General features: G+C 35.6%; 2 protein-coding genes across 2 annotated transcripts; both read right to left on the bottom strand.

Annotated features, from left to right (window-relative positions):
* Nucleotides 1-5,349: 5,349 nt before the first annotated feature.
* Nucleotides 5,350-6,019, bottom strand: LOC107959988 (uncharacterized). Its single transcript, XM_016896186.1, has 2 exons — nucleotides 5,807-6,019; nucleotides 5,350-5,718 (listed from the first exon to the last, which is right to left on the bottom strand). Exons 1-2 carry the CDS (start codon nucleotides 6,017-6,019, stop codon nucleotides 5,350-5,352), a joined length of 582 nt encoding a protein of 193 aa, XP_016751675.1.
* A 343-nt stretch (nucleotides 6,020-6,362) lies between these two features.
* Nucleotides 6,363-8,319, bottom strand: LOC107959997 (uncharacterized). The gene is made up of 4 exons (XM_016896196.1): nucleotides 8,080-8,319; nucleotides 7,497-7,799; nucleotides 6,972-7,099; nucleotides 6,363-6,861 (listed from the first exon to the last, which is right to left on the bottom strand). Exons 1-4 carry the CDS (start codon nucleotides 8,317-8,319, stop codon nucleotides 6,363-6,365), a joined length of 1,170 nt encoding a protein of 389 aa, XP_016751685.1.
* Nucleotides 8,320-21,671: the final 13,352 nt, after the last annotated feature.

Genomic DNA, 21,671 nt, shown 5'->3' on the forward strand with positions numbered 1-21,671 from the left:
ATGTAATTCCTCAACTAAACTCCCTTTTTAGCACCTCAAACCACTTCAATCTTCATTTCTAGTCCAATAACATGTATTCTAAATATTAATTTCATCATTTAATTTGTTTCATATTTTTCCAGAAAAATCATCCATGTTCTTGATCAAATTTGAATTTCTCAAAACTGATCCATAAAATGTGTTTGATCTTTTGGTTTAAGATTAAAAAGCTCTTATTAGACCTATTTTGAGCTTAGACATCCATTAATATTTGGACTCCAACTCAAAATTAAAGATCCACCATTGTTGATCCTCAAGTTCAAGAAAGAAGAAATTAAAGTTGAAAATCTATTATAATCACTTTAATTAACAAATAATGATTGAAATCAGCTTAAAATAAGTTCATAGATAAGGATTGCCTTCAATTGAACTCAAACCATTGATTTGGAAGTTTGAATCAAAATGCTTGAAGAAATTCAGATGACTTTTTGCCCATATTTGAAATTTATTTCGAGAGATGTTAGAGAGAAATTTGGGAGAGAAAATGTTTAGATTTATTCTTTGATATTTGGTTTATGAAAACAAGCAAAAATAAATAGAAAGAAAAAGCTTTCAATTCAGGTGAAAAGTGAGGCAGTTGCAGAGTTTATTTAAAATTGAAAACTCCCACCTGATTTTCAAACTTTGAAGAATTTGCCATCAGGCCACTCCCCCTTTTCCCTTGTTTTACAATTTGCTTCTTTCCCTTAAAAATTACAAAAATATGGTTTATTTTCTATAAAACCTCTTACTAATTTTCCTTGTTTTTCAAATTAGTCCCATTTAATTAATATTTTAAATCACCCAATTGAACCCCCATTTTAAATTATTTTTAAATTCTAATTTAACCCAAATATTTATTTTTACCCAAAAATTATTTAAACCATAAATTTAATTTTTCTAAAAATATTTTTATTTTTCGAAATATTATTTACCGATTTTTTTAGATGAAATTAAGCTAACTAATTAAGAATATAAATTGCTAATTAATCCGATTAATTCCTAATTTTCACTAGGAACTTGGTAAACTTACTCGAAACTACTAGACTTATTTTCGAGGCCCTACAACTCTCCCCCTATTAAAAGAAATTTCGCCCTCAAAATTTACCTAAATCGAACAGGTTCGAATACTGATGCTTCATGATATCTTTCGACTCCCAAGTGGCTTCATCAGTCTTGTGGTTGTTGTGACAGCCCTAAAATGACCCTAGTCGGAAAGCGGTTTCGGGACCGCTAAACCGAGTCACCAAATTATTTGAATGTGATATTTATTGTCTAAAATATGTGATTATGAAGGTGTGAAAGTTTTAGGCTTCGATTTAGTAAATTGCATGTGAATTTAGTCAAAAGGACTTATGGGTGACATTTTTGAAATGTGATAGGCTAATCTACAAGGACCTAATAGTGCATGTAATCAAAAGGGAGGACTTGCATGTCAATTTTCCCCCCCTAATATGTAGTGGCCGGCCATGAGCATGGGTGGACAAGATGTTATGGCTAAAAACATGTCATAGACATGTTGTGTTGGTGCATCATGGGAGGAAACAATAAAATAAAGTTAGTAATAAAATAAATGGAGTTGCATGTCAAATATCCATTTTCTAAGGTTAGTGGCCGGCCATGCTTTGAATGGAATTATTGTTTTTTTTGTATTTTAATTGTAAAATAAAGCTTAGTGGAATGTTATTATAATGGTGAATTAAATAATAAAAGAATTTGGTGAAAAGAACAGGGTAGCTCTTTTGTGTTCTTTTTAGCCAAAAATCAAATAAGAGAGGGGAGAAAAGTCTAAAACCATTCGGCACTTTGATATTATTCATGAGGTGAGTTTCTTGATTAAAATTTGATGGAAATTTGATGTTTTGGGGATGGATGTTAAGCTAGTTAGGCAACCAAAGGTTCAATATTTTTTTTGTTATGTGGTTATATGTGCATTTCGGCCATGGTCTTTGCTTGAATTTGAGATTTGTAATGTGATTTTCCTAAATTGTCTATGAATTTTTGGTTGTTGATTTCATGGTAATGGTATATTGAATCCATGAAAATTTAGTAAGGTTGCATTCGGCAACTTGCTTGGAATTATGAAATGATGTCCAAAATTTGTAATTCATGCTTAAATATTGAAATAGAGCTTACAATTAATAGAACCATGTAATAATTGAGAATTTTATGTGTTAAATTTTGGATGTTGGAGTTTTAGCCTTGAAATAGTTGTTAGATGAGTTATAAAGTACTAAAAATGGAAAGAGAAAGAGCTTAAGGCATGGTTAGTATTCGGCCATGATGAGAAGTAAGAAAATGAATGTTGTGGTTGAGATGATTGAGGTGGTGATCTCGAAGCTAAGTGATTATCGGCTAGGGTGTTATGTATATTTAAGTGCCGAGTGTGGACAAAAACATTTAGTAGAATAATTGTTAATTATATGCTTGAGTGTACGGTTTGTAAGAAGTAAATTTATGGATAAGCTTGATAGATGTTGTTGAGGCTAATTTAAGAGCTTTGTGGCATATAATCCTTAGAAAATTATGTTTGTGGTTATAAAAGATTTTGGGCATTCGGCTACTCGAGAAAAGATGAGAGACATGCTTATATGCTTATATGCGTATTACCGAACAAGATTGTGAATAATGATACTAATAAAATAGTTTGTAAGTTATTAATAAGGGTTTTTGACATAGATACTTGTAAATAAGACAAATGCTACATATTTGGAACCCTTACATGGTATTTCGGCTTTAGTTAATTATTTTAGAAATTGAAGCTAAATGTTATAAGGAATAAGTGTATTTCTTGCTAACCTAATTATAATATAATCGAATGTGGTTTTACACAATAGTGATGTGATAAGTTTAAATTTGGTTCATTAGCTCAAGAACTCAAGGAAACAAAGTCGGATCGTGGAAAAAGGAAAATTGGTCGAATAGTCGGAATTGACGTACATTAGCGATCGAGGTAAGTTTTAAGTATTAAAGCCTATAATGTGATTGAGTGTGATATGTTAAGCACATATTAAAAGAATCATAACTCTATTGTAAATTTTTATGCATATAGCCTAATGGCTATTATGAAGTATAGGTAAGTTATTGATATGATATGTTGCCAAATGGGTATGATATTATGAAGTGCTAAAAGGATATGTCAGAAGAGTAAATTTGTGATAAACCTGCTTAGGATAGCAGCAGTAACATGAATTTAGAAAATCACCATAAATTGTTGGAGTTGAATTAGAGGCTGAATAAATTATGAAATTAAATCTTAATGAGTCTAGTTTCTTATAAAAGAAACCGTGTAAGAAAATTAATTTCCGATAATGAGGTATTTAAAGTTGTGTGAGACAGTGCAGAATGACACTGTAATCCTCTGTTCTGTTTTTAGAAAATCATTATAAATTGTACAAAAATTTTTAAAAGACAAAATTATTATTCTAGATTCCTTAGTGAGTCTAGTTTCAAATGAAATAAACAAGAACATATTTTGAATTTTGTACAATGAGAAATTTGATTTGTAGTGAAGAGTGGTCAGAATAGTCAAACAGTGAAATAGGGGAAACTTTAAGAAAAATCTGGTATTGATTGGCGAAACCAAAAATTCTAAAAATTTTATGGATAAAATATATATGAGTCTATTTTCAGGGAAAATTAACGGCACTTCATTTGGAGTTTCGTAGCTCCATTTACGAATAATTTAGTGACTATTGCTCAGGAAAAACAGCTCGTAGTGAATATGTGATTTTGTTGTAAACATGGATAAAACTGTTTTAGTTGCTCATAAGCTATTGATTAAACCCATACGTGAATTCTAAATCGTGATATTGTAAAACGATATATGAGTATTCGAATATGAAATGATAGTATGGCGTGAAATTGAATTATTCATTTGAAAATGATTGATGTAGATTCGGCCAAGATAAAGTGTATACATGATAGTATGTGTGGTATGTGAAGTATATTTGGACAATTGTGATGTGAATACATGAAAATTTATATTTTGATTTAGGATTTTAAGTGATGAATGTGAATGTGTATATATGTGATAATGTGATGAATGTGAAAGTGTATATATATGTGATAAGGCCTAATGGCCGATGTGATGAATGTGAAAGTGTATATATGTGATAAGGCCTAATAGCCGATGTGATGAATGTGAAAGTGTATATATGTGATAAGGCCTAATAGCCGATGTGATGAATGTGAAAGTGTATATATGTGATAAGGCCTAATGGCCGATGTGATGAATGTGAAAGTGTATATATGTGATAAGGCCTAATGGCTGATGTGATGAATGTGAAAGTGTATATATGTGATAGGGCCGAGTGGCCAACGTGATGGATGTGAAAGTGTATAAATGTGATAAGTCCCGAAGGGCATTTGTGTCAGTACTATATCCGGGTTAAAACCCCGCAGGCTTTATGCGAGAATATTATCACTGATTAATGTCCGTAAGCTTCGTGCTCGTACTATATCCGAGCTCTAAAGACCCGATGACTACGTGTGGAGATTTTTTTCGGGTAAGACCCGATAACTTCGTGTGGAGATTTCGTCTGAGCTAAAAGTCTTACCGATAATCCGAGTAGAGGTTAAAGCTATAAGACTTCGTAATAAGAATTGCTTATAAATATATTCAATGCGAAAGGTTAAACAGGTATGTACTCCAAGTTTATATGTGAGCTTGATTTGCACTAAATCATAAGGTAGTTATGTGATGCATACGAGAGCAATCTATGAGACTATTCCTATGATTATGTGACATCGGATCAGTGTGAGAGGTTATGTGAAATCATACGATATATCTATGTCACATGAGCTCACTTTTATGTGAAAGTTTATCTGCCTATTGTATATGATGAGATGTGCATATTCGGTAAAGGGATGGTATGCCCGAAGGAAGAGTGAAATAAAAATATGAACAACTATGTTATAATTTGATTGTTATCTGTTGACACTGCTTAAAACTTACTAAGCATTGCAATGCTTTCTCCGTTTACTCTGTTTCCTCTGTTTTATAGATCTCATTTGGAAGCTACAGGCTCGGGGATCATCAGCAACTAGTCACACTATCACTATCCATTGTTTGGTACTGCTACGTTTTGGATTATCTTATGGCATGTATAGAATAGACTAGTGGCGGAAGAATATTTTTGGTTAATGTATATAAGCTATGCGAAAATGGCATCTTTTGAATGTTTACTTAGAGAAGTTTAAATTTTATCCCTGGCTGTGCTTAGTACTTATTTAAATGAATGATCTTTATTTCAAGAAAAAGTTCAAAAATTTTACTGGTCTGACATGAGTTACAAGTCCGGTAATGCCCCTTACCTATTCCGGCGACGATTACGGGATAGGGGTGTTACAGTTGTGCCACAAGACTTTCACTAATAGAATCGTCTTATTGCATAGCATCTTGATCTCAAGGTCTTGGATCACAACCGATTCCTCCTCATACGAAAGGTCAGATCGAATCTCAATCTCCTCAACGGGAATAACATGGGAAGGATCCGATCTATACTTTCGTAGCATGGAAATAAGAAAGACATCATGAATGCGCTCAAGCTCAGGCAGCAATAGAAGATGATAAGAAACCGGTCCAATCCGTTTAATAACCTCGTAAGGGCCAATGAACCTCGGACTAAGCTTACCCTTCCACCCAAACTTCAAAACCTTATTCCAAGGCGAAACCTTCAAAAACACCTTATTACCAACCTAATACTCGATATCTCGATGTCTCAAGTCAGCATAAGATTTCTACCTATCTAAAGCAGCTTTCAAACTGCTCACAGATAAGTTTCACCTTGTCCTCGACCTCACAAACCAAATCGGGACCCAAATTCCTCTTCTCCTCCATGTCAAACCAACATAGTGGTGTCCTACACTTCTTACCATAAAGTGCCTCAAACGGAGCCCTTTGAATACTCTTTTGGTAATTGTTCTTGTACATGAACTCAGCCAATGGAAAATGAAGATCCCAATTGCCACCAAAATCGATAGCACAACTCTGAAACATATCCTCTAGAATCTGGATCACTCTTTCAGACTAACAATTTGACTATGGATGATATGTTGTACTGAAGTGAAGCTTCGGACCAAAAGCATCATGCAACGTCTTCCAGAATCTCGACGTAAACCGTGGATATCAATCTGATATCATAGAAACTAGAACTCCATGCAATCTGACAATCTCCATGATGTAAAGCTGGCCAACTATTGCAAACTGAAGGTCGTATGCACAGGTAAGAAATGCATACACTTCGTAAATTGATCCACTATCACCCAAATTGAATCCTTCCAAGATGGAGTCAATGGCAAACTCGAAACAAAATCCATCGTGATCCGGTCCTATTTCCACTTCAGAATTCTGATGACTGAAGCAAACCAGATGGACGTTGATGCTTAGCTTTAACCCTCTGGCAAACTAAACATCTAGGAACAAAATCAACTACGTCCTTCAACCCTGGCCACCAATACAAAACCCGAACATCTTGATACATCTTGTTCCCACCAGGATGTATAGTACATAGACTACTATAAGCCTTAGTAAGAATCAAGTGTCTCAGATCCTCGTCTATCGAAACACGCATTCGACCTCGGAAACAAAGAACACCATCAGAATTGAGATCAAAATCTCTAAGAACAAACAACTCAACATTATGGATATGACATGCCAAACTCTCATCAAATGGTTGTCTCTCTCGAATTTGCTGCACAAGGGTCAGTTTCACCTGAAACTCATCCAACAAACCACCATCCTCAAAAATCGACAACTTCGCAAGCATTGCCCTTAAGTCAACTAAAGACTTGCAACTCAAGGCATCAGCGACAACATTCACCTTTCCCGGGTGATGCTCACTTACACAGTCATAGTCTTTAGCAACTCAATCCAATCCCTTTATCTCAAGTTCAACTCATTCCCGGTAAGGAGATACTTAAGACTCTTATGATTGATATAAATCATGCACCTCTCACCATACAGGTGATGACGCCAAATCTTGAGTGCAAAGACTACAATAGCTAATTCCAGATCATGGATCAGATAGTTACACTCATTCGGCCTTAACTGCCTTGACGCATAAGCAACTACCTTTCCCTACTACATCAGCACAAAACCCAATCTCGTGTAAGAAGCATAATTGAAAACAACATACTCCTTACCAGATTCTGGCTGTGTCAATATAGGTGCTTCGGTCAAAACCGACTTCAGCTTCTCAAAACTCTTCTACCTCGCGTCAATCCACTTAAAGGTAGAGTTCTTCTGAAGCAACTTCGTCAATGTAGGAGCAATACTTGAAAAACCCTCAACGAAACAACGATAGTAACAAACTAGGCCCAAGAAACTTCTGACCTCAAACACAGTCCTCGACGGCTTCTAATCCAAGATCACCTCAACCTTCTTCGGATCGACTCGATGACCCTCGGCTGAAATGACATGACCAAGAAAAACCACCTCACAAAGCCAGAACTCACACTTGCTGAATTTAGCATACAATTGCTTCTCCTTGCAAAACTTGAAAAACCACTCTCAAAGACTTGTCATACTCATCCTTCGAACGAGAATACACCAATATATCATCTATGAAAACCACAACAAACCGATCCATATAGGAATGGAATACACGATTCATCATGTCTATAATTGTGACAGTGCATTCCTCAACCCAAAATGGCTTGACAGGAAACTTGAAATGTCTATAATGAGTCCTAAAAGTTGTCTTCATAACATCCGTATCCTTCACCTTCAACTGATAGTAACCAGACCTCAAATCAATCTTCGAGAAAACTAAAGCTCCCTGAAACTAGTTAAACATATCATCGATCCTTAAAAGTGGATACTTATTCTTGATGGTCAACTTATTCAACTGGCGATAATCAATGCACAGCCTGAAAGTCTCATCCTTCTTATTCACAAACAAAATGGCACTCCCCATGATGACATACTAGATCAAATACAACCCCGGTCCAACAACTTTTACAACTGAAGCTTCAAAATTTTAAATTCCTTAGGTGCCATGAGATAGGGCAAAATTGACACGGAGCTGTACTGGGATAGATCTCAATATTGAACTCAACTTCTCTATCGTGCGGTAAACTAGACAACTCCTCAGGAAACACATCTGAAAAATCACAGACAGCTCGAATCTCATCCAACCTCAACTCCTTACTATTGGCATTCAGGACATAGGCTAGATAAGCTTCACAACCTTTTCGAAACAACTTCTCAGCTCTAAGCGAAGAAATCACATTAGAAAGAAACTTGAACTTCTCTCCAACAACAACTTCGAAACTATCCGCGCAAAATAAATTCACCATCTTCGCCACCCAATCAACCTCCACCCAATGCTCGATCAACCAATCGATGCCAAGGATAACATCGAATCCCTATCATGGTGTTTCATCGATCCACAAATAAGAGAAGCGCCACTCATCCTCCAACACTCACCACGATGATGACGACCACAATGTTCATATAACGACCATGTAACAACTCCCAGATCATTCATACTAGCCTCAACTCGCGCGGCCTGCCTATCCTAACCTCGGCCTACAGCACCATGTCATCCTAACCTCCTAAAATGAACTCTCTTGCCCTTTCGGCCAGATCCACTAACAGACCCAGACGCCCTCTTAACAACACCAATAGAAATGGCTTTGGGCTCCTGCCCCCAAGTCTCCTCTAAAGGATGTGTCTTCTCAACCAACTCATCTAAAACCTCAGCAAACTGTGCTACCAAATACAACTTTGTAACATCCTGATTTTGGGCCTAGTCGGAACAGTGGTTTCGGAACCACAAATTCGATGAAGAAAAAAATTATTTTATTATATTTTTGTGGTCTACGATTTCACAAAATGATTTTTTGAAATTTTTTTTCAAAAATTTCGACGTTTGGGCACTCAATTTAGTCAAAAGGACTAAATTGTAAAAAGTTCAAAAGCTGAGTTCTACATGATAGAGGTGTCCAATTGTTATGAAATTTTAAATTGGAGGTCCTTATATGGTAATTAGACCATTGGTTAAGTTGGTAGACAAAAATGGACATGGTTAGGCATGTTTCCAAAGTTTTTCATTACGGGCATTTTGGTCATTTGGTTATTAAAATGAATTAAAAACAAAATTAAAAGCCAATTTTTGTCCATCTTCAACCCCATGGCCGAATTGCACAAGGGGAAACCATGGCTAGGGGTTTTCAGGCTTCCAAGCTCGATTGTAAGTCTGTTCTAGCCCCGTTTTTAATGTTCTTTATGTTTTTTGAGTCCCGGTAACTTGATTTAGCTTATTCTAGCAATAATTTAACCTAGGGTTCATATTTGGAAAAATACCCATAGGTGAAATGTGTTTATTTTGATGTTTTATGGTAGAATATGAAGCTTGAAATTATGTTAAACAACTTTTGCTAACCGATTTTAAGTGAAAACGAGTAAAACGACATAATCGGTAAAAATACCTAATGTTCATAAGTAAGTGTTAGAGTGAGAATTTGATGTTTCCATACAAGGGAAAAATGTTCAGCATGTCATAAAACATAAGAATAAGGGATGAAGTTTAATTTCCAAGCTTTGGGACAAAAGTGTAAATATGCAAAAGTTTAGGGGCAAAAACATAATTTTGTCAAAGTTCGAGTTAAGGACTATTTTGATGAATGTGAGTATTAAATAAGCTAAATTTTCTATTATAGATCAAGAAGAACAAAATCCAGAGTTAGACCAGGGAAAGAAAAAGGTTGAGGACTAAAGTGCTAGATTCGATCATATTTTGTACCAATGTAAGCTTATGGTAAATAAATGCAATATTTTGATAATTATTATTAATGTTGTTATTTTTCAGCAATTATGTATTTATTTCATGAAAATATCTAATGTTAACTCAAGTATGAGATGACAGAGAATCAGTATTAAAAGGCCCCGTTGAAACATGAGGAATGTATTGGATACAAATGTCATGACATTTGGGTAAAGAGGTACCATGTAAGACCATGTCTGGGACATGGCATTGGCATCATTGAGATTATGAGAGGTCCCATGTAGGACCATGTCTGGGACATGGCGTTGACACTGAGATGAAAGGTCCCATGTAAGACCACGTTTGGGACATGGCGTTGGCACCGAGATGAAAGGTCCCCCGTAAGACCATGTCTAGGACATGGCATGGGCACCTATATGAGAACTCCCATGTAAGACCATATTTGGGATATGGCATTGGCAGTACAAGAAACATCCCATGTAAGACTATGTCTGGGACATAGCTTTGGCTTGCTATATTCAGACAGGAGATCCGAGTATCCTTAGTATTCCAAGTGATTCAACGGGCTAATAAAGAGACGTTGTTACATGAAAGTTCAGGTAAAAGCCTAATAGGCAAGTTCAGGTGAGTTAATAAGATTAAGAGTATCTCAGTTATCAATTGAGAAAAGAAATTTCAGAAACGAAGGAGTAAGTCAAGCAAGCAAGTAAGTAAACGAGTAAGAGAGTAAGTAAAGAAGAAAGTAAAGATCTTAATACTTCATAAAAATTTATGAATATAATTATTTATGATAAATGTTGTTATTTATTTACTTGTAAACTTACTAAGCTTTTTGCTTATTTCTTTTATTTCTTTTTCTTTCATCTAATTTTATCAAGCATAGTCAGGATCTTGAAGACGTCGGTGAGCGTTCACACTATCGACCACCACAACTCGGTATTTTAAGACGATAAATGTTTTAAGCTATGGCATGTATAGGGACTTGGTCATTTCGATTGTATATTCTTAAGATATGACCAAAAGATGATGTAACAGCCTGAATTTTGGACTAGCCAGAATAGTGGTTTGGGGACCACAAATTCAACAAGAAAAAAATTTATTTTCTTTATATTTTTATGGTCTACGATTTCACAAAATGATGTCATGAAAATTTCGTTCAAAAATTTTGACGTTTGGGCAGTCAATTTAGTCAAAAGGATTAAATTGTAAAAAGTGAAAAAGTTGAATTCTATATGTTAGAGGTGTTCAATTATTATGAAATTTTAAATTGGAGGTCTTTTATTTCTTTTATTTCTTTTTCTTTCATATAATTTTATCAAGCATAGTCAGGATCTTGAAGACGTCGGTGAGCGTTCACACTATCGACCACCACAACTCGGTATTTTAAGACAATAAATATTTTAAGCTATGGCATGTATAGTGACTTGGTCATTTCGATTGTATATTCTTAAGATATGAACAAAGGATGATATGTAAATATTTGATGATGAATAGTTATTAAAATGGCTAAGTATGAAGGTGTTTGTTGTTATAAATGTCTAGGTGATAAATTATGCATAGAAATCATGAAAACGTAAAAATTGGTAGTGAATCAGTTTTGAGACAGCAATAGTCACGTGATTTTGAAAAATCACCAAGGATAGTAGAAAATGAATTAGAGGGTGTATGAGATATATAATTAAATCTTATTGAGTCTATTTTCATAAGAAAAACAATGGTGTAGACCAAGGAATTATGTATTCTGAGATATTTGCATTTTAGTTAGACAAGGTCAAAGTTGTTTTCGGAATCCCCTGTTCTGACTTTGTAAAATCATTAAAAATTGTAAAAAAATATTTATGAGTTTTAATTTATATGTCTAGATTCTTTATTGAGTATATTTTCTGTAGAAACAAGTTAGAACACTATATGAAGTCTGTACAATGAGATGATTGAATTTTAGTGACGAGAGGGCAGGACAGTTGATCAGTGAAATAGGGGAGACTTTAACTAATAAATTTTACTAATTGGATGAACAAAAAATTCTGAAAACTTTATGGTAAAAATATATATGACTCTAGTTTCAGGGAAAATTTACGGATCTAAATTTTGAGTTTTTTATCTTGATTTATAATTAATTTAGTAACTGCTGCGCAGGTGGACGGACTTATTATGAACAGTGAATTAACTTTTAAAACTAAATTTTTATGCCCCGAACTTTTAAGTTAAGTGAAGTAACGCCTCATGCTCGACTCCGGCAACGATCTCGGGTAAGGGGTGTTACATTTTATTGGTATCAAATCAGGTTTAGTTGGTTCTCGGGATATTCAGTATGAATAAGAGTCTAGCTATACATGCCATGCTGATATATTTTGATAGTGTGACGACTCCTGACGATTTTGAAATGTTTTCTTTTATAGTTATAGATCCCGAACGAGCTGGTACAGATGAAGTAGAGAGTAATGTGTCTGCTCCCGTAGAAGGGACGGTACCACCAGATGTTAATGTTGGTGAAAGGCCCATTACAGTTAGTTAGGGAGGAGGGGCTCGAGAAGCCTTCTTCCAAGCTATGAATGAATCATTTGCCGAGTTCGTTCGTACGAATTTGGCTGTTAGATCTCCACACCCTCATGATTTTTAGATTCCCCATGTAGCTCCCCCAGTTACAGGTATAGGTATAGTTATAAGAGAAAGGCCACCAGTTGATAAAATTAGAAAATAGAATTTTGGCTATTAAAGACAATGATGCAGAGAAAGTAGAATTTTGGCTCGAGAATACTATCAGAGTTTTTGATGAATTATCTTGTACACCTGAAGAATGCATGAATTGTGTTGTCTCACTTCTCAGAGATTCAGTCTATCATTGGTGGAAGACTCTTGTATCAATTGTACCAAGTGAGAGAGTTACTTGGGATTTCTTTCAGGAGGAATTGCGTAAAAATTATATCAGTCAGAGGTTTATTGACCAAAAAAGAAAAGAGTTCCTTGAGTTAAAACAAGGTAAGATGACTGTGATTGAGTATGAACGTGAATTTGTTAGACTCAGCAAGTATGCTCGAGAGTGTGTATCTACAGAAGCTATTATGTGCAAAAGATTTAAGGATGGACTTAATGATGATATTCGATTGTCAGTTGGTGTTCTAGAGATAAAAGAGTTAGTTGTTCTAGTTGAAAGAGCCTATAAAGCAGAGGAGTTGTTAAAACAAAAAAAAGGGAAAAGTTGAGATTGAGGTTCTAGAGATGAAGAAAAGGAAAATGAGCAGATCATTTTAGTCTACGTCTAAGAGGCCTAGAGAGTTCTCTAGTGGATTAAATTTTTCAGCCAGTTATCCTAGCCGAAACAGAGGTAGAGGATTTGTGGGTTCAAGAGCTCAGACTACTACAATTGCAGGTGTGGGTAGTTCTCGATCATCTAGACCAGAGTGTGCTCAGTGTGGTAGACGTCATCTCGGTGAGTGTCGAACAAATGAAAATTCTTGTTTCAGATGTGGTGCACTAGATCATTTTATTCGGGATTGTCCTGAAATAGTTAAAAGAGAAGCAATGTTGAGTGCAAGATTGGGAAATGCTCCTACTAGAGGCAGATCACAGAGGAACCCGGGAGTTGGAGTAAGTAACAGGGGTACGTCTAGAGACTTAGCAGCTAGATCAGATGTTAGAGCACCCGCAAGAACATATGTTATTTGTGCTCGGGAAGAGGTATCCTCCCCTGATGTGATTACGGGTACATTTTCTCTTTATGATACTAATGTTATTGCTTTAATTGATCCGGGTTCGACTCATTCTTATGTTTGTATGAGATTGATGCCTAGTATGAACATGCCTATAGAACCTACTAAATTTGTAATTAAAGTATCAAATCTATTAGGCCAGTATGTGTTAGTAGATAAAGTATGTAAGAGTTTTCCTTTGATGATTAGAGGTCACTGTTTTTCAGCCAAACTCATGCTATTGCCGTTTGATGAGTTTAATGTGATTCTTGGTATGGATTGGTTGACTGCCCATGATGTGATAGTGAATTGCGAAAAGAAATACATTGAGTTGAAATGTGAAAATGGTGATATTATCCGGGTTGATTCAAATGAGTCAGATGGTTCTCTCTCTATGATTTCTATTATGTTTGCTCAAAAATGTTTGAGAAAAGGGTGTGAAGCTTATCTTGCTTTTGTATTGAACACTAAAGATCCAGAGTTGAAAATTGAATCAGTGTTAGTGGTACATGAGTATTTAGATGTGTTCCCCGAAGAATTGTCAAGTTTGCCTCATGTTAGAGAAGTTGAATTTGGTATTGAGTTGGTTCTAGGTACAACACCCATTTCTATTGCTCCTTTTAGAATGGCCCCGTTGGAATTGAAAGAATTGAAAGCTCAATTGCAGGAATTAACTGATAAAGGTTTTGCAAGGCTTAGTTGTTCCCCGTGGGGTGTACCGACAGCTTAATAAGGTAACTATAAAGAACAACTATCCACTGCCTAGAATTGATGATTTGTTTGACTAGTTGAAATGAGCTACTGTGTTTTCCAAGATAAACTTGAGATCCGATTATTACTAGTTGAGGGTTAAGGAGTCAGATGTTCCGAAGACTGCTTTCTAGGCTAGGTATGGTCACTATGAATTTCTTGTGATGCCATTTGGATTAACTAATGCTCTTACTGTTTTCATGGACTTAATGAATCGAATTTTCAGACCTTACTTGGATAAATTTGTAGTTGTGTTCATTGATGATATTCTGATTTATTCTCGCGATGAGATTGAACATGCCGAGCAGTTGAGAACTGTTTTACAGATTTTGAGAGATAATAAGCTTTATGCCAAGTTTAGTAAAAGTGAGTTCTGGCTTCAGGAAGTCGGATTTCTTGGACACATTGTTTTAGGTGGTGGTATTAAAGTTGATCCGAGTAAAATTTCAGCAATTGTTGAGTGGAAACCACCCAGAAATGTGTCAGAGGTTAGAAGTTTTCTTGGATTAGCTGGTTATTACAGACAGTTTGTAAAGGGATTTTCCATGATAGCTACCCCGTTGACAAGATTGTTGTAGAAAGATGTCAAGTTTGAATGGACTGAGAAGTGTCAGCAGAGTTTTGACTAGCTAATGGCATTGTTGACAGAAGCTCTTATTTTGGTACAGCCAGAACTGGGTAAAGAATTTATGATTTACAGTGATGCATCCTTAAATGAATTGAGTTGTGTACTTATGTAGGAAGGTAAAGTAATAGCATATGCTTCCAGACAGTTAAAGTCACATGAAAAAAACTACCCAACGTATGATTTAGAACTAGCTGCCATTGTATTTGCATTGAAAATCTGGAGATATTACTTGCACGGTGAGAAGTGCCAATTATTCATTTGACAAGTTGGATGAGTTGTATATTTCAGAAATAGTCAGACTACATGGAGTACCGTTATTGATTATCTCAGATAGAGATCCGAGATCTACTTCACGATTTTGGAAGAAATTACAGGAAGCTTTGGGCACAAAGTTGAGTTTTAGTACAGCTTTCCATCCTCAGACCGATGATCAGTCAGATAGAGTTATTCAGGTACTTGAGGATATGCTCAAATGTTGTGTTTTAGAATTTCAAGGTAGTTGGGAGAAATATTTACTGTTGGTAGAGTTTGCCTATAGTAATAGTTATCAGTTGAGTTTGAAGATGGCACCTTATGAAGCTTTGTATGGACGTAAGTGTCGTACGCCTTTGTATTGGACAGAGCTTAAGGAAAATCAGATTTACAGGGTTGATTTAGTCAAAGAAACAGAAGAGAAAGTAAAATTTATTAGAGATTGTTTAAAAGCAGATTCAGATAAACAGAAGTCTTATGCAGATTTAAAAAGAAAAGAGATCGAGTATGAAGTTGGTGACAAAGTGTTTTTGAAAGTATCCCCATGGAAGAAAATTTTTAGATTTGGAAAGAAAGGAAAACTAAGTCCACGTTTTATTGGACCGTTCGAGGTAACTGAAAGAATTGGGTCCTTAGCATACCGGTTAGCTTTGCCAACTGAGTTAGAGAAGATTCATAATGTATTCCATGTGTCTATGCTACGCCGTTACCGTTCCGTTCCATCACATGTGATCTCACCGATAGAGGTTAAGATTTAGCCAGACATGACTTATGTTGAAAAACCGGTAAAGATTCTTGATCGAGAGATTAAGCAACTAAGGAACAAAAATATTGCACTTGTGAAGGTGTTATGGAATAAACATGGGGTTGATAAGGCTACATGGGAGCCCGAAGAGGCTATGCGAAAGCAGTACCCAAATCTCTTCATTAGTAAGATTTTCGGGGAAGAAAATCCCTAAAGGGGGAGAGAAATGTAACATCCTAATTTTGGGCCTAGTCGGAACAGTGGTTTCGGGACCACAAATCTGATGAAGAAAAAAATTTATTTTATTATTTTTTTTGGTCTACGATCTCACAAAATGATTTTGTGAAAATTTCGCTCTAAAATTTCGACGTTTGGGCACTCAATTTAGTCAAAAGGACTAAATTGTAAAAAGTGCAAAAGTTGAGTTCAACCTGTTAGAGGTGTCCAATTGTTATGAAATTTTAAATTGGAGGTCCTTATATGGTAATTAGACCATTGATTAAGTTGGTAGACAAAAATGGACATGGTTAGGCATGTTTCCAAAGTTTTTCATTAAAGGCATTTTGGTCATTTAGTTATTAAAATGAATTAACAACAAAATTAAAAGCCAATTTTTGTCCTTCTTCAACCCCATGGCCGAACTTCACAAGGGGAAACCATGGCTAGGGTTTTTCAAGCTTCCAAGCTCAATTTTAAGTCTGTTCTCCTATTTTTAATGTTCTTTACGTTTTTAGAGCCTCGGTAACTTGATTTAGCTTATTCTAGCAATAATTTAACCTAGGGTTCATATTTGGAAAAATACCCATCGGTGAAATGTGTTTATTTTGATGTTTTATGGTAGAATATTTAAGCTTGAAATTAAGTTAAACAACTTTTGCTAAGTGATTTTAAGTGAAAACAAGTAAAATGACATAATCGGTAAAAATACCTAATGTTCATAAGTGTTAGAGTGGGAATTTTATGTTACCATAGATTTGAAAAATGTTCAGCAAGTCATAAAACATAAGAATAAGGGATGAAGTTTAATTTCCAAGCTTTGGGACAAAAGTGTAAATATGCAAAAGTTTAGGGGCAAAAATGTAATTTTGTCAAAGTTTGAGTTAAGGACTGTCTTGATAAATGTGAGTATTAAATAAGCTAAATTTTCTATTATAGATCTAGAAGAACAAAATCCGAAGTTAGACCGGGGAAAGAAAAAGGTTGAGGACTAAAGTGCTAGATTTGATCATATTTTGTACCGAGGTATGTTTACAGTAAATAAATGAAATGTTTTGATAATTATTATTAATGTTGTTATTTTTCAGCAATTATGTATTTATTTCATGAAACTATCTAATGTTAACTCAAGTACGAGATGACAAAGAATCAGTGTTAAAAGTCCCCGTTGAAACATGAGGAATGTATTGGATACAAATGTAATGACATTTGGGTAAAGAGGTCCCATGTAAGACCATGTCTGGGACACGGCATTGGCATCATTGAGATTATGAGAGGTCCCATGTAAGACCATGTTTGGGACATGGCGTTGGTACCGAGATGAGAGGTCCCATGTAAGACCATGTCTGGGACATGGCTTTGGCACCGAGATGAGAGGTCCCCCGTAAGACCATGTCTGGGACATGGCATGGGCACCTATATGAGAACTCACATGTAAGACCATATCTGGGATATGGCATTGGCAGTACAAGAAACATCCCATGTAAGACTATGTCTGGGACATAGCTGATACGAGTCACAAAGGCCCAATTCAAGCTCAAGGACGTGATGGGTTCAAATTACCACAAGGCCCAATAACGAGGTCAAAGGCTAGGAAAATGCATATGAAACTAAATGGAATCATTCAAGACTTTATTAGCAAGGCCTTAGATGTGTATACAAAGGAAAAATAAAATCAAGATTCACTTTCTTGTTTTCAAGAAAATCAAGAAACCAAATCTTGGTCCAATTTTGTTGTTTTGAGCGATTTCAAGAATAAAGAAAATCAAGATTTCAAATCTTGGAAATCTTGGTCCAAGAAACCGAATCTTGAAACTAAGGCGCATTGGATCTCAGTTACGAGCATCAACGAACCAATTCCGGGAGAGAACGGATCACAAGCCCAAGTTCTTCAAGACACGACCCAATAAGATGTTCCAAGCCCAATCAAGAAGTTCAAACTAGACTTAGTTGAAAATCAGGCCAAATTGTCAAAGTGACCCAATTTGTTAAGTTTTAATTCTTTAAATATTTAGTTTAATTTTTAGACTTTATCAATTAAATTTTATGTAAACATTCAGTCCAAGAGACCCATTTAAAGGCCTTGGCCGAATTTTCCTTTAAAAGGTAAACAATTAGGTTTTTTCTTAGTTTTCCTAATAGGGTTAGGAAAGTAGTAGTAGGCGTATATATGTAAGGCTTGGCCGGCCACCCACACACATTACATTAAAATTTCAGATTTTTGTTGAGTGAAAATTCTCTTAGAGTTTCTCCAAGAATTCTCTCTTGAGTTTTCTTTAGAAGTAGTTTTAACAATCTTTTTGATTGTGGGAGCCATCTTCAGCCTTCTTCTTGCCGTGTGCTTACATCGGAGAGGAGATTAGAGCCATTTGAAGGGAGTTGTGAAATCTCATTTTCGATTTCAAGGCTTCTTAGGACTTTTCGTTATCTTTATTGCTGTTTATTTTTCTTTAGATTTTTCTGCTTGTGTCGATTCATTGATTAACTTGTTTTATTCGTTCTTGTTGCGTTTCCAGCCTTTTTCAATCTTCAAGAAGCTGATCGGCACCCTTCTTGGCAGCAAGAAAACGTTTTTTATTCATAATTTGCAATTGATCTTGCCGCCCAATTATCCTATCTTTGATTCAATTCAGTTTGCTGAGTTTTTTAATTAACTTGTTGTTTTGTGTTCAATTGTCAGATTCGGCTGATTGAATTCTTTCTTGAAGTTCAATTTCATGTTCTTGGCTTCCAAGAATCCCCTATTAATAAGTGTTTCGGTTCTTGGCTAATTCTTTATTGTTTTGGGGTTTTTGTTTCAGATTTGGAATTCTAAAATTTAATTTTTTCTGTTTCGTTTCAGATCTAAGCGTCTAAAGCTTTCGTAGGATTTTCCCGTGACTTGACAACTCGATCTTGGTCCACGCTCGATCCTCTATCATTTGGTATCATTTGGTAAACTTATGTTCACTTATTATTGATAGTGGGAGTTGTTCGAATGTAGTTAGTAGTTATTTGGTGGATTCATTAAAGTTACCTTGTACCGAGCACCCTAAGCCATATCACCTTTAGTGGCTTAATGAATGCTTGGAAGTTAAAGTTACAAAACAGGCCTTGATCATTTTTAAGCTCGGGAATACGAGGATGAGGTATGATGTGATGTGGTCCAAATGCATGCGACACACTTGCTCCTTGGACGACCTTGGCAATTTGATCGTGATGTTACACACCAAGGTAAGCTCAATAGATACTCTCTTGTGTTTAAAGGCCGAAAATTCACTTTTGCTCCTTTAAATCCCAATTATGTATGTAAAGATCAATTAAAAATGATGAAATTTTGTGAGGGGTGAGAGAGAAAGGACAAATAAAAAAGACAGAGAGAAAAGAGGCTAGTAGTGAAAAAAGTCAAAATTTAAATGGCCCAAAGGTGAGTGAATCCGTAAGCGGTAAAACTAGAGTGAAAAATTTAATTGCAACAAAAAAAGATGTGCGGAGAGCCCTACTCAATAAACAGCCTTATATCCTTGTAAGGTTTAGGCAAAACTATTTATCTCTATCTAACATTAATGAAATTTTGCCTAGTGTGTTTCAATGTCTTTTGTAGGATTATGATGATGTTTTTAGTGAGGCCCCTAAAGGTTTATCACCTTTACGTGGGATAGAACACTTCCATTGGCCACATATGAAGAAGGATGTCGAAAAGGTATGTTCTAAGTGCATCACATGTAAACAAGAAAAATCTAAGGTAATGTCTCACGGCCTTTACACTCCTTTGCCGATTCCTACTTCACCATGGGTAGACTTCTCCATGGATTTTATTCTAGGTTTGCCACGAACTAAGAAAAGAAGAGATAGTATATTTGTTGTTGTTGACAGGTTTTCCAAGATGGCACATTTTATTCCTTGTCACAAAACAGATGATGCTAGACATGTGGCAGACTTATTTTTTAAAGATGTGGTAAGACTTCATGGCATCCCTAAAACAATTGTTTCCGACAGAGATGTCAAATTCCTTAGCCACTTTTGGAAGGATTGTGGGGTAAGCTTAGTACGAAATTACTGTATTCAACTACATGTCACCCCCAAACCGATGGCCAAACTAAGGTAGTCAATCGAATTTTAGGAGCCTTATTACGATCTGTTGTGGGAAAGAACATTAAAAATTGGAAAGAATGTTTATCATTTGTTGAATTTGCATATAATAGATCTATTCATTCTACAATTGGCTATTCACCATTTGAACTTGTTTATGGTTTTAACCTACTAACAGTAGTTGATCTTACGCCATTACCACTAGAACATATTGTTAATTTAGATGGCGAACAGAAAGTTGAGTTGGTGAAATCCTTACATGAGAAGGCTAGGCAACGAATAGCCAAAACAAATGACATCAACACCAACAAAGCAAATAAGGTGCAAACGGGTTGTCTTTGAACGCGGAGATTGGGTTTGGGTCCATATGAGGAAAGAACGATTTCCTACAAAAAGAAAGACCAAGTTGGATCCAAGAGGATATGGGCCTTTCCAAGTACTCGAGTGGATCAATGATAATGCATACAAAATTGACCTACCCGGTGAGTACAATGTAAGTTCTACTTTCAATGTGGCTGACTTACCTCCATTTTATTTTTCAGATTCGAGGACGAATCTTTTTGAGGAAGGGGGGAATGATACGAGTCACAAAGGCCCAATTCAAGCTCAAGGACGTGATGGGCTCAAATTACCACAAGGCCCAATAACGAGGTCAAAGGCCAGGAAAATGGGTATGAAACTAAATAGAATCATTCAAGACTTTATTAGCAAGGCCTTAGGTGCGTATACAAAGGAAAAAGAAAATCAAGATTCACTTTCTTGTTTTCAAGAAAATCAAGAAACCGAATCTTGGTCCAATTTTGTTGTTTTGAGCGATTTCAAGAATAAAGAAAATCAAGATTTCAAATCTTGGAAATCTTGGTCCAAGAAAACGAATCTTACAACTAAGGCGCATTGGATCTCAGTTACGAGCATCAATGAACCAATTTCGGGAGAGAACGGATCACAAGCCCAAGTTCTTCAAGACACGTCCCAATAAGATGTTCCAAGCCCAATCAAGAAGTTCAAACTAGACTTAGTTGAAAATCAGGCCAAATTGTCAAAGTGACCCAATTTGTTAAGTTTTAATTCTTTAAATATTTAGTTTAATTTTTAGACTTTATCAATTAAATTCTATGTAAACATTCAGTCCAAGAGACCCATTTAAAGGCCTTGGCCGAATTTTCCTTTAAAAGTCAAACAATTAGGTTTTTTCTTAGTTTTCCTAATAGGGTTAGGAAAGTAGTAGTAGGCGTATATATGTAAGGCTTGGCCGGCCACCCACACACATTACATTAAAATTTCAGATTTTTGTTGAGTGAAAATTCTCTTAAAGTTTCTCCAAGAATTCTCTCTTGAGTTTTCTTTAGAAGTAGTTTTAACAAGCCTTTTGATTGTGGGAGCCATCTTCAGCCTTCTTCTTGCCGTGTGCTTACATAGGAGAGGAGATTAGAGCTGTTTGAAGGGAGTTGTGAAATCTTTTTTCTATTTCAAGGCTTCTTAGGACTTTACCTTATATTTATTGTTTATTTTTCTTTAGATTCTTCTGCTTATGTTGATTCATTGATTAACTTGGTTTATTTGTTCTTGTT

Source organism: Gossypium hirsutum, chromosome D09, assembly GCF_007990345.1.
Source record: "Gossypium hirsutum isolate 1008001.06 chromosome D09, Gossypium_hirsutum_v2.1, whole genome shotgun sequence".
Classification (NCBI taxonomy): domain Eukaryota; kingdom Viridiplantae; phylum Streptophyta; class Magnoliopsida; order Malvales; family Malvaceae; genus Gossypium; species Gossypium hirsutum.